The sequence below is a fragment of the Papaver somniferum genome, chromosome 10, assembly GCF_003573695.1.
Source record: "Papaver somniferum cultivar HN1 chromosome 10, ASM357369v1, whole genome shotgun sequence".
Taxonomy (NCBI): Eukaryota; Viridiplantae; Streptophyta; class Magnoliopsida; order Ranunculales; family Papaveraceae; genus Papaver; species Papaver somniferum.
Genome location: NC_039367.1, coordinates 91,782,629 through 91,796,034, shown reverse-complemented (window position 1 = coordinate 91,796,034; position 13,406 = coordinate 91,782,629). Strand labels below are relative to the sequence as shown.

Below are 13,406 nucleotides of genomic sequence, written 5' to 3'. Positions count from 1 at the left end.
TGTAATACTTAATCCAGAAAGATAGACATTCGTCTTTGATTATTTCAATAAAGTCTATTATGAATAAAACTATCTTATTATTATGAATAAAATTATTTATTTTATAATATTTCTTGTGATAGTTTTCGGTTACATAGCATGTGCTTGAATGCTTTATTTTATTGTTATATATGTTTATGGGATGTTTGATTTCTGTTTTATTACCTTGATATTCGATCTCATAATGTGTGAACCCTTATGGTTTGGGTGACTTTTTGATTTAGCGGGATTAAGTTCTAGCCCATGTTGGTAGGCTTTATCAAAGGATCATGAGGGGTTCCTGTAGAAACAATATGTGAAAAAGTCACAATATGTTGAATCTTTTGGTTTAGCATAAAAACATATGTGTTTCGAGGTTTCAACTTTTGCATCGCATAGTTAAACCCGGTTTTCAACCTTTTTCTGGTAAAGGTTGCTCTTTGTTGTTGTTCTTTTGTTTTGGCGGGAGGATGACAACTTTAATAGGGGAGAGTTCTAAGTGAACTTGTGCTTAATGACATATCTTAAGGGGAGAAGAGGATGCGGAATTTGAGGTAACAATCTTGTTAGTTAATTGTTTTCATGTTTAAGAAAAGCATGATTTTATTTCATATTCTTATTGCTTTTGCTTAACAAAATTTTCGGTACAATTGATGTTGATTCCATTATGTGTGTATGGATGTTTGATTGTGATTCAATTGTTTCCGGTTAAGAAAAACTATTGTTATCTTTCGTTATTGTTTGGTATCAATTGTCTAGGCTTACAAAATTTCGGTGCAATTGCGGTGCTATAATGTCTATGTTTGTTTCTTCAATTGCTTCCGGTTAAGATAAATGATTATGCAAGTTGATTTATTTGGTTTGTATGGATTGTTTATGGCTTAACAAAAGTGTTTCGGGATCATTTGTTTAGTCCACGTGATTTCCGGATAAGAGAAACTAAGTTTTTCGGATCTTAGTTAGACTTATTGAATGTGAAGGTTTCTGTTATTCAAGTCCAACCGAATGCCTTAACAAGAATTACTAGTTAACTAACCTAGTATTTGTCTTGTTTAAAAGTGAAAGGTCTAAGTTATTTTTGAGAATAATTAGAGCCTAGTGAGAAAAATTAAGTTAATTCTGATCTTTATTTTGGTCTTATCGAACAAGCGATTGTATTTGTACAATCGGTTTAGTAAAAGAACTAAGGTGCTTAGGCGATTTTTGATGTGTTAAACTATTAGGGAAAATTGCTTCGGGCAATTGTTTCCTAGATAACATGTGAAAACCAAATTACTTGTAGTTTCGGTTTTGATGGTTATCTAAAATGGTGTGTAAAACCCTCGTGCTCAACTCTTATAGGTTTGCTAATTCTCTTTGTGAGATTTGTAAGATCCTTTCGGTTTATCCTTTATTTTTTCGTTTCTTTGTCATTTTGTGACAAAAAGGAGGGAGAAATATATGGAGTAAACAAGTGATATTGACTTGGTGTGAGTTGGTATCACTAAGGGAACGGACATTTGTGCTAAAACTTTTATTCTAACGAAAAGAGTGAAAGCATAGAAGTTGGACTGTTTTGTTAATGATTCGTAGCAGTATAACCCTTTTGCAAATCGGGTCTTATTATCAGTGAAGTCGTATTCTTGGCCACTTCTCACCCAACAGGGCAAACGGAAACTCAGACGACCGAGAAAACGATATGTTTTTATTACCTCTGAGTCTCTTACCACACCACAAAAGCAAATGCAAATTCAACAAAAAAAAAAACAGCAAAGACAGAAATAACCAAGGACCAAAGGCTTTTATCTAGCAATATAAAATGATGAGCCCGCCTATGTTATCCCTCAAATGGTGGCTTTGAACCGCTAAGATGTCTTACGTAGTGGTGATCGATACTGACATCTCCGACTCCAATGGCTTTCGGGCAGCATAAGAAACACCTGCATTTCTATACAAACCCCATATATTTGGATCGAATCTTGCCTTTTCACCGTCAGGAGTCAACTCTGCAACGTTTACGGCCACTATGAACGTTCCTCGGTAGAAACGGTGGACTTGAACATTCGTTGTAAAATCTTCAACTAATTTTGGTTTACCTAGCTCTTCCATGATGGTCACAGGAGTATTCTTTGGTAAGTGTAGCACATCAAGTTCCTCGAAAGGAACCAAGTGACTAGGAGTTGCATCACCACTCATCCATGGTTGCACATCGGTGGATCCGCCACCTCCAGCACCAGCACCACGACACTCTTCAAGTTCTGTTGCCAAATCGGAAACTTGTTTTTCGAGCAGTTGCTCCCGGCTCAGTTGCTCATTCAATTTTGCTTTCAGAAGGGAGATCTCTGCCTTCAACTCAGAATTTTGTACCTCAACAGCTCGTTTCTCTGCTAATATTGTTTCAGAAGGATTAGTAATACCAGGTAGACTATAGAAAATCGAGTTTAGTTCCTCGACGCGTGACCAGGTACCTGAAGATTTCTTGTATGCCCAGTTGACCACCAAACCTTGACAATTTACATACTTAACATTCTCATGAGTAATCACATCAACATTTTTAACTAAGTGAGATTTGAGAGCAGCATAATCACTCTCTCTATTATTTCCCAAAGAAAGATGTTTAGAGAAATTTAATTGTCCCTCATCGTAGGTGATATCTCCATGGTTAAGGGGGACATTAAACTTCTTCACAATCCTCCCTATCCCATACCCGTAACTCGAATCCCAGTAGTATATGAACAACTCAGGATCTCTATACCACGACATATATAGTTACTCACTGAGAGAGCCTCAACAAGAAAAATCTAGCTAGCTTTGTGAAAGAATACGAAAATTTACTTATATCTTTAACAAGATCAAGTAGTATGGATATATAGCTCTAAAGCACAAACTGCAGTACTATATGTTTATACCCGGGTCAACTATATACTTAAATATCCACAAAGACGTACGTCCGGTCTGCTGTTCACATGGACAACTTGTATATATATTTATGGCATCTTCAGTAGTTGCATTTGTCTAGGTTATGAATTTGATCCATTCAAAATGCGGAAAAACATTGTCACTTGGAAAACCATAACTTCTAAGAAGGTGTCGTTAGCTGATAATTGAACTGAAAAACATTATTGGACGACTTAGCCTTATGGGGTGCTAGTCTAGCAGCTAAATTAGCAGTCAGTACTATCTCTTAAGTTTTATGGGAGTGCTAATCTAGCAGCTAGATTAACAGTCCACGTCAGCCCAGCGATGAACCATTCAGCGCCCAGCGATGAATGGTTCAGCGTTTTAAATCTCAGCCGTCAGATCAAAAATAAAATCTCTCAGCGCTGAACCATTCCGCAAAAAGGTGGTTTTTCAAGCGCTCAATCATTCAGCATAACTATCTAGTAGGAGAGAGAAGTAGTGTTAACTTTTTTGCCACACTATTTTTTTTTTTTGAATTACAACACTTAAGTGCTAATCGAGCACCTCGCCCATAAGACCAAGTAATGCATTGTCTGTCAAAACAAATGTCCTAAAAAATTAAAGAATTTCAATTTTTTACCGCATTTTTTCACCGCACGTCCTTGCCGCGTTTTTTGCAGTTCAGGATCCCTTGCAATGTTGTCAAGTATTAGAAGCCTTGGTCCAGGAGGGACTCCTACGTCTTTGAGAACACTTTCTGTAAGCAAAGGCATAGTAATGTCTGTTAACAAGCCTTTCTCAAAGTTCTTCTCGTAACTCTGAAGTCCAAGGTTCGACAGCATGCATCTAGTTCTGGTATACTCCACTGCCGGTTGAGAGTGTGTTTGATCTAGCTGATGCATAGTACCTGCAACAAGTGCACAGACGACACCTAGTATGACTGCATCGGCTGCCAGGTAAGGACCGCCCATCCGCGTCATCAATCTAAACATAGCTCCAGCACCAAAACCTGCCGCCATACGAGTCTGTACATCCTCTTTCCCTCTAATTCTTTTCATAGCACAAGTTATACTGGCACAGGTAGCCTGTAGAGCAGCATGAACACGAGCTTCTTCCATAGGACTAGAGCAGAACCCCTTAATGGCAGGTGAATGCTTTGGAAAGACATTCCCAGCAGTCTGGCCTACGGTTCCGAAAAGAACACCGTAAGCAGCTCCCCCCCCCCCCCCCCCCCCCCCCCCCCCCCCCCCCCCCCCCCCCCCCATTGCATAGGATGTAGCAACAACAGCAACTTCAACAGGAAAACATTGTTTGGCAACCCAACTATCGTATCCATTTTTTAATTCCTTGAATTTCTTTTCAAACTCGGTTAGTTTTCTTGAGATTATTTGAAGCTGATTTATCATTTGAGTACTGTTATCTTTAGGTATCCTCACTACTGCTTCTCCTCCTCCTTGTCCATCCATCCTTCACTAAAAAACCCTAATAATCAATAACTCTTCGTTCTGTATGCTGAGAGCCTCAGACAGAAACTATAAGTTTTATTGCTTTTGTTTGGGCCGGTCCAAACGAGTGGGCTTTAGAAGTATGGATATTATTAATTTCAATGTCGTGGAAAAAGTATGGATATTGTTTGGGCTTTAGGAAAAAGGGTGCTTGTTAATTTCAATGTCGTGGTTGAAGTCGAAGAAACTATTTGAGAGATTCTGTCTGATTTCTATGCAAAATCTGTTGACATTGGTATGAGTAGGCCGGCTCTACTCGGCTGGAAGGTGGCTTTGCTTAATTGTGAAGTCTAATAGACTTGTGCATTGGGTGTGACTCATGCTGGCTAAAGCTAGCAAGGATCAAAAAAATACAATGTATATAGGCTTATTTGATAAAGATAAATAAAGTACTCCCTCCGTCCCACCATTAAATGACCTATTTACTTTTAGATTTTGTCATACTTTTAGAGTTTGTCCCACCATTAAGTGACCTATATCACTAAACAAGAGATATTTCTAAAATTATCTTTTTAATTGATTATAAGAAATATAAAAAATATGCATAATTTGATAGGCATGTTTATATTCGTTACATAGGTATTTTAAAATGCTTTTCAATGGTACGAAGTTTGCGAACCGTGGTGTAATTTGAGAGAGAAATCATTTCAAAATTTCACTAGTTATTATCTATAAGGGTATAATTGTAAAAAATGCTTAAATATACTCCTTTTTCTTGCTTGCCTTAAAAATTGTGCAAACTTGAACTAGGTCACTTTCATACAGAGATTTTATGACGAAAGAGCAAAGAAATATAGACAGTTCCAAATGAGCAAAATGGTAAAGGGAAGACTTCGGGTTTTGTATGGAATGCTTTGATATACAAAAGGAACCTTAATTAATTTCACTGCACTTGATATCTAGACAATCAAATGGCGGGGAACTGGATGCACTTTTCTATGTACGCCCCAAAGGATCGAAATGCCTAAAGTGGAAGAGTTCTTCTTATTCTTAGCATTCGCAGCCTGTAGATCTCTGTTGTCGTCCTCCACCGCCAACATCAATGGTGTCAGGAAGGTACCTTCATCATCAAACCAATCAAATGTCAGGAACAGTTTGTATCACTTTCGCGCTATAATTAAGAGAGCAGTTAAATTTATCTGTGTCTCCCATTAGATACTGATTAATTAGAAATGGCACAACACTATGAGACTTAACAGCCAACAGGGGAAATATAACATTATGTAAAGAGATCACTCACATTTCTTCCTCGGGTTCATTCTTGAGAGCATTTTTTGCTATACACTGAAAGGCTGCTTCCACATTGAAACCTTCTTTGGCAGAAGTTTCAAAGTAGGGTATTCCTTTAGAGGCACACCATGCCTTTGCTTTCTTCTCAGAGACCTGTAAGTCGGATTGAAGAATTCATTCACATAAATGTATAAACAGAAAAACACAAGATGACAGGTCTCCACAAATGTTAAGAAAAATGCAAATGCATGGAGCGCATGAGCACAAACAGACTAGTTTAAGTTGCATAAGTTCAGTGCAAATTTAACAATTTTATACTCCGAGTAGTAGGCAGTACTATAAGCATCGCTAGCAACTTCGGGAAAGAGTACATATATTTTGTCAATTGTATGCTAACAAACCTACCACTAGGACAATGACAAGAGACATTTTTTAAAGTATCTGCTATCATTGCTCATTGTTCTGATCTTTTACTGGTTTCCACGATGAATCTTCCCAAGCAAAACTTGGTACATAAGAGTCTCTTACATTAGATTGAAGCTAGAAACATATGATACTCCACATGGGCATCAACAATTTCTGGGGATTGATATTCATCTCATACCCTCAAATTCCACATACGAGCCTATGAAATTTTATAGATGATGCGATTCTTATCTGCAGTTTTATACCTCACTATTAATTTGAGGGGTATTGAGATACACATTTATCACACCTCACCTAATTAGAAAAAGTGACATCAGTGACTCCAATACCTGCTTTTTCTTCCCTCTAACCTTCCTTCGGGGGACATTTATGTTAATACAATGCCTCAGGGAAGGCAACTACGAAAACTACTTTACACTAACAGATTTCTAATATGTACATTTTGAGAGAGAAAGAGGGAGGGGGAACATCGTACCACTCGGCTGTTGCCACCATCAACATCTATCTTGTTCCCCAGCACCACAAACGGAAAGTTTTCAGGGTCCGATGGACTAGCCTGGAAAATGAACCAACACATAATACACTTAGGATTGTGCTTAAGCTAATACTTTGAAGAGATTATACAATAAAGGTTATAACAGTACCTGAATCAGAAATTCCTCACGCCAATTGTTGAGGTTCTCAAATGACTTAGCAACATTCACGTCATATACCAGAACACAGCAGTCCGCACCACGGTAAAAAGCCACCCCAAGGCTTTGGAACCTTTCCTGCCCTGCCGTATCCCATATCTGAAAATGTGCCCACAAAAAGTTCAACTCAATTACTTCCTTTATTAATCACACGCCAAGCCAATACATACGGATACGAAACTTTAGAACAGATTTAAATCACATGACACCCCTCTAAAACCCATAAAGAGCTAAAAGCAATACATGCAACAACCCAACATTTCGGAAAAAGATTGGGCCCTGATCAAGAAATCATGTTATAGCTTTATTCTTTTTGTCTCGCATTGAACACGCAAATCATGTATTTCCCCCAGAATCCATGTCCAACAAACCAACCACCAAAAGCAAATAACGAATTTGTAGTACAAAAAAGCATAATTGATTTACACCCACAACTATAAATGGAACTACACAAAGAATAAAACATCAAAAACTACCCAAGAAACAAGAAAAAAGATGATTCATTAAGTACCTGCAATGTGAACAACCTATCTTCAAACTCGACTTCTTTGGTCAAGAAATCTGCTCCAATAGTAGCTTTATACTGATTACTAAATTTCCGATTCACATATCTAAACACAATCTCATTAAAGAAACAGCACAGAAAAAATCATCTCCAAATCATAATTCACAAATAAATTCCTAAACTTTAAAACCTAAAAAAAAAAAAATCAATAAGAAAAATAAAAAAGAAAAGGATACTGATTCATCAAAGATGTCTTCCCGACCCTATCAATAAAACCAACAGATAAATTAAAATCAAAATAGAAATTGAAAAAAAAAAAAAAACGAAGAATCATTAGGGATTTAAAAGACTAATCAAATGGGGGAGAAATTGAGAGCTAACCCGCTATCACCGAGGATTATGACTTTCAAGAGAACTCTTCTACGCGATGCCATTGATTCTGAATTAGGGTTTTCAGAAATCAAAACCTAACGAAACTCTTTGATTTCAGTTGTAACAGAGAGAATCGGGAAAATAAAAATAAAACAAAATTAGTTGGAGGCAAAAATTAATGATATTATATATAGATGTTGTATTATTAGGAGCTTTAATACTGTTAAGGGGTCGCTTAAACTAGGACTGTTTCAAGTTCAAAAACGGAACCAAATGGGCATCTCTTGGATATTCTTCGTGAGTACTAGAAGTCTAGAATGGCCCTTCAAGAGACTAAAATAGAGTTCTTTTTACTTTTAAGAATTTTTCATATTATACTCGAATTATCGTGTCACCGTAATTTTTTGTGGATCCAGATTTTAAACATCTAGGTCTCATGATTTTCGTGTAAAGTTGTATGTCTTCATTTTAAATTTTAAGCTTAAAATGTATGTTTGTTAGATATAGAGTTGTGATGTTTACACAAAATGAACAAAGGTTAAAGACAGTGAATTAAAAATGAAAGAACCTATTATTATTTGGTTGAATTGTTGGCAAGAAACACAAGCAAACATGTGCATGAAAGAAGCCAAAAATGGGAGTTTCTTTTAGTAACAAAATATTTTGAAAAATGGGTCATTTTGATTCATGACAGGGGGCTAAATCCAATATAATTTGTTTCCTTGTTTCTAGTCTAGGGGTAGATCCTAGACAGCCTCATTTCCTATTTCTATGGTCTTGATTCTTTTGAACAACTATTCTCTTGGTTATATGTATTTGAAATGATATCAATTCACAGCCCATTCTGCTGAATCATTCTCTTCAATTCACAGCTTGGAACCACCAAGTAAACGAGAAAAATCACCATCACTTGTTGTCATGTAATGTGATGTGGCACCCATTTCATCCTTAGGGAATGTGTGTGGGACTAATTTTCTGTGATTGGGGTGAACTGTACCTAGATTGTGCAGTAAAGCTTCAAAATGCTAGAATACTGAAAAGTCTTGTATTTGAATAAAAGCCAGCTAAAGCATGCATGTGGCAGGCAAAATCAAAGTTCTGGCTGATGCATCATTTCCTTACTTTTGCTGCTGGATGCATGTTCAGTTTCTTCTTCCATCTGCAATAATCATACTGAGATACAGATCATAGCCCCACTCACCACCAAATTCATGTTACTCCTCAAACACAAAAGAACAAGGAGGTAACTGGTCAAGAGAAATGGATATGGCAACCAGCATCTGCTGAACCCACCACCGGACGCACAGTATCTTGCGGCAGATAAATGATAAAATATCAGATTCCAGCTCAGACAGCCCGTTTGCCTGTCATTTACTCCATTGACAGAATCCAACTCCAAAAAAAATTCCAGTCAAAGAACCGCACAAACATAATGAAAGAATATTCAATAAATATCGACAACCAAATCACTGCCGCCCTTGAAACAGCCTTACAACCAAAAGAATTGAATTGATTCTGCATTATTTTGTTTTACAATCACTAAAATAGATACAACGTAGGGGGGGGGGGGGGGGGGGGGGGGGGGGGGGGGGGGGAATTAAAGGAGAAAACTTCAAATAGAAGAAAAAAAAATCTGTATAGGTTAACGTAGTCCGAAACACAAGTTGCTTTGACATTTTCTCGAGTTTGCAGGTCATATGTAAAGGTAATGATGTCAGCTATTTTATGAGTTTCCATTAAAATCCTTGACTGTCTTTTTTCGTTGTCCGCCTTGACATTTCTCCAGTTTGCTGGCCTTCGCTACTTGATCCAGATGGGTTGAGACCATACTCACTTGTGGGTGGAGCACTATACTCTGTGCTAGTATACTCTGTGCTGTTTAGTGCCATTTTCCTAAATTTCTTCATGTCTTCATTGTACTGGAAGGTGTCGTAGTCGGAGCTTTCATGGGAACTATAGGTCGATCTATGCCCAGGTTTCATGCCTTCGTTCAGATCAGAGACAGACGCATCTCCTTCCAAAGCTCGAACTATCTGTTTTTGGTATGAGTACTCATATTTGTTAGCCTCCATCAGTAAAACATTGTAAATATCGAACACAAGAACTTCACATTGATACAAGCAGAAAACTAATCTCATAGGAAGTATCAGAAGTGAATTAAATGGCCAGCCATTGACAGTTGTAGACTCATAATAAGCAGTAAATATATCTAGATCACAAAACATTATTCAAGAATTCGAATGAGTTACCTGGCTCATTTGAGGCCGACGTCGAGCAGAATGGCGCACAGCTGCAGCAGCACAGGCCACCATGCGCTTCATCTCGTTGTGGTTGTAACTTTGCAGATGCTGATCCACGAGAATATCATAAGCTTCGTCGCTGTCATCCTCCAAAGCTCGTTGAAGGATGGGCCTTGCCTATAAAACCAACAGATGATTCAATTAAGTAACCATGAAGGGAACCTTGGAGAATCCCACACCAGAAACACATAGTGAATCTAAGAACGACTGTATTGGTTAGGAATACTGACCCAATCTACCAAGCTATCCTCTGTGAAAGAGTTGCTAGCATCCACAGGTCGTCGTCCAGTAATCAATTCTAGAAGCATGACCCCGAAAGAGAAGACATCTGACTTTTCTGAGAGTTTACCACTTGCTGCATATTCTGGAGCTAGATACCTGAGCATGCTAGCACGTTAGTACAAATTGACCCAGAGTAGAACAAGTCGCAGCATCAATTAGTGAATAAAATACATCAGATTCTATAATATCTAAGTACTGTGCTTACCCGAATGTTCCCATTACCCTGGTTGAAACGTGGGTATTGGTATCAGAAGAGAACTTTGCAAGCCCAAAATCTGCAACCTGAAAGAATATCAACATCAAGTTTTTAGTAACCCAAAGGAGACGTGAAACACCATTTGTGTGTGCACTACAAGATGAAGATACCAGATTACCAGGATCTTCTAGTGTTTGTGATTTAAGAACAACCTAATAATGATTTAACGTTTATCATATCTACTAGCAAACACTGACGGATCTGAATCCTACCTTGGATTCAAATTTGGCATCAAGAAGAATGTTAGCTGCTTTAATGTCACGATGAATGATTTTAGGATGACCTGCAAATGAAATTATTTTAGTCCCCAAGGAAATTTAGTAACAAAACTGATTGTGACTAAGTATTGTTGTCCATAAAGAAAACAAGTAGAGGAGCTCACAATCTTCATGTAGATACGCAAGTCCTTTTGCAGAGCCAAGAGCAATTCTAAGTCTGGTGGCCCAGTCCATTGTCGGTCGTCCCTTTCCTGCAAATTAGAATTCAAGATACATGGTTAGTAAAAGCAATAATTGGAAGACACCAAAGTAATTCTAGTAGCACCCCAGAAATAGTTATGGAAGAAAAAATAAGAATTCACTGGATATAAAGGCATACCATGTAAATGGAACTCCATGGTGCTGTTTGGAACAAACTCATAGACAAGCATTCTTTGAGACCCAGTGCTGCAGTAACCAACCAATGAAACAAGATGCTTATGATGTACCCGGCTAATAATTTCAACTTCAGCCTGAAACTCACGCTCTCCCTGCCCACTTCCAAGTTTAAGATGTTTAACTGCTACTTCTTTCCCATTAGGTAATATTCCTTTATGTACATACCCAAAACCCCCTTGACCCAAAAGATTATAATCAGAGAAACCATCTGTGGCCCTAACTAACTCTTCGTATGTGAATGTACTCTTTGAAAAACCCAAAGCCATTGGCGGCGGTGGTGGATGTGGACTTTCATACTCCGAGTAATTAGAACCAGAATCTCCACTGCTTATAAATGGTGGTGGTGGAGGCGGATGTACTGAACCCATACTGCTTAGTGACTGCTGTCGTCCTGGTGGAGGATTCAGCTTTGGTGGCATATTAGCAATATGATCAGCTGGTGGCGGAGGAGGAACATTGTATGACCACTGTTGTGGTTGTCCACCGTAACCTTCTGTTAAACCAAAATCACAAATAAACACAAATAAGATAATTTCAAAGAAGTTCTCGACCTCAGCAACATAGTTAGAACTAAACTCTGGCCAACATTGAGAGTGTAATTTCTGATTCAATTTGTCATCTCCTAAGTAACATTTTGCAGAACCAATATTCAATTTCAATGTTTCTCCCAAAAAAAATGTAGTTCCAGGGACATCAAAATATGTCCAATTCAACCTAATTCTAATGCCCTACAAATGAATTTTTCTTTTGTAGATTTCAAAAATGAAAATTATACCTTTAGGTGGAGGAGGTCCTCCATAGTAATCAACAGGATATTGATCTCTTTTCTTCTTTTTCTTACAACAAATAAACAACAAAGTCAAAACAACCAGAACAGCTACACCACCAATCGCAACTCCAACAACAAGACTAGTCGATATCCCTCCTCCTCCAGAATCTGGCGGAGACGGTGTGTTTGGTGTGTTTGACGGCGTTCGTGGTGGAGATCTACCAACAGCCGGAGGTGGAGGAGAAGCTCTTGTCCCAGGAGTTTTAGGAGTCGGAGTTGTACCAGACGGTGACGGCGGTGATGGTGGAGACGGCGGAGAAGGGGAAGAGCTAGGCGGCGTTCCAGTTGGAGTTGAAGGAGTTGTAGGTGCTGGTGGAGATTCAGATGGCGTAGATGGAGTGGTTGGAGTTGACGTTGGTGGTGGTACAGTAGGAGTCGTCGTTGGTGGTGGTGCAACCGGTGTTGTTGGTGGAGGAACAATCGGTGTTGTCGGAGGTGGAACCACTGGTGTTGCGGTTGGCGGTGGTGCTGTTGTTGGTGGTGGTGCTGTTGAGTTTGTTGATGGTGGTGATGTTGGTGATGGTGTTGACATTGCTTATACACTAATCAAAAAAACCTAAACTATAATTTTTCAGAATTTCAAGATCCGATAATGGGAATTGAATTTTTTGTTTGTCAGAGGTTCATCATTAATGGATGGAAGATGGAGAGAAGAAGAATAAGAAGGAAGGAAGAATTCTCCTCTTCTTTTATCTTCTTCATCTCTCTATCAATCACAGAGAGACAGACCTACTGTACTTTCACAACTTGATGAAGAAGGAGATTTGATTTTTAGAGAGAGAGCAAAAAAGAAGGAATATTTTTGAGTTCAGTAAAATAATGAGAAGAAAAAAAAACGGATGAGAAGTCTTAAACCCTGTTTTCACACGCGGGTTAAGTGACTAAACAGATGTGAAGAAGTGTTTTGAATTTGATTACTCTTTCTCTAACGCTGGATCTGCTTACTAAGGGGCCTACACACGGTTGGCCCGCGTTTTTCTATTTTTGTTACCATGAATGAACCTACCCTAGAGGAATTTCGTTTCAAATTTACTTGAATGGATCTGCCAATTAGCTGTCAAAGCTGGTCATCGAGTGGCCGGAATTGTTAATTTTAAAGCGCCTCTCGATTCTAAAAACCGAAATCAAAAAATGAAAGCTACAGGGAGACCTATTCTTCCAGACTGTTTTACTATGAAACCCACGTTCAGAAAAACAAAGGCGCGCATCCATTTTTTGGAAGAAAATTATTCTCAAACCCATAATTTCTGAAATTATGTTTCGATCTTTTTTTTTCTTCTTCTTCTTCTTCTCAGATTCGTATCTCCCTACAGCTTTCTTTCCTATTTATCGACGGAGTCCAAAATCTCGATTGAGATTAGAAATTGCAGCAACCAAGTTGGGTCCATTTGTCAACTGCATTGGGTGTATTCAAGGGTTCGTTTGTGATTCGAATCATCTACAGTTGAGGTAATG

General features: G+C 38.3%; 3 protein-coding genes across 3 annotated transcripts; all 3 read right to left on the bottom strand.

Annotated features, from left to right (window-relative positions):
- Positions 1-3,450: 3,450 nt before the first annotated feature.
- Positions 3,451-4,016, bottom strand: LOC113315932 (chloroplastic import inner membrane translocase subunit HP30-2-like). Its single transcript, XM_026564175.1, has 2 exons — positions 3,539-4,016; positions 3,451-3,491 (listed from the first exon to the last, which is right to left on the bottom strand). Exons 1-2 carry the CDS (start codon positions 4,014-4,016, stop codon positions 3,451-3,453), a joined length of 519 nt encoding a protein of 172 aa, XP_026419960.1.
- Positions 4,017-5,083: 1,067 nt separating this feature from the next.
- On the bottom strand, positions 5,084-7,782 carry LOC113317068 (ras-related protein Rab7). Its single transcript, XM_026565217.1, has 7 exons — positions 7,638-7,782; positions 7,493-7,519; positions 7,263-7,362; positions 6,704-6,850; positions 6,535-6,615; positions 5,644-5,786; positions 5,084-5,463 (listed from the first exon to the last, which is right to left on the bottom strand). The coding sequence occupies exons 1-7, from the start codon at positions 7,688-7,690 to the stop codon at positions 5,394-5,396; spliced, it is 621 nt and encodes a 206-aa protein (XP_026421002.1). The 5' UTR covers positions 7,691-7,782; the 3' UTR covers positions 5,084-5,393.
- A 1,419-nt stretch (positions 7,783-9,201) lies between these two features.
- Positions 9,202-12,775, bottom strand: LOC113317867 (proline-rich receptor-like protein kinase PERK1). Its single transcript, XM_026565991.1, has 8 exons — positions 11,898-12,775; positions 11,064-11,615; positions 10,849-10,935; positions 10,679-10,749; positions 10,416-10,492; positions 10,159-10,306; positions 9,878-10,045; positions 9,202-9,661 (listed from the first exon to the last, which is right to left on the bottom strand). The coding sequence occupies exons 1-8, from the start codon at positions 12,481-12,483 to the stop codon at positions 9,365-9,367; spliced, it is 1,986 nt and encodes a 661-aa protein (XP_026421776.1). The 5' UTR covers positions 12,484-12,775; the 3' UTR covers positions 9,202-9,364.
- Between the last annotated feature and the right edge of the window lie 631 nt (positions 12,776-13,406).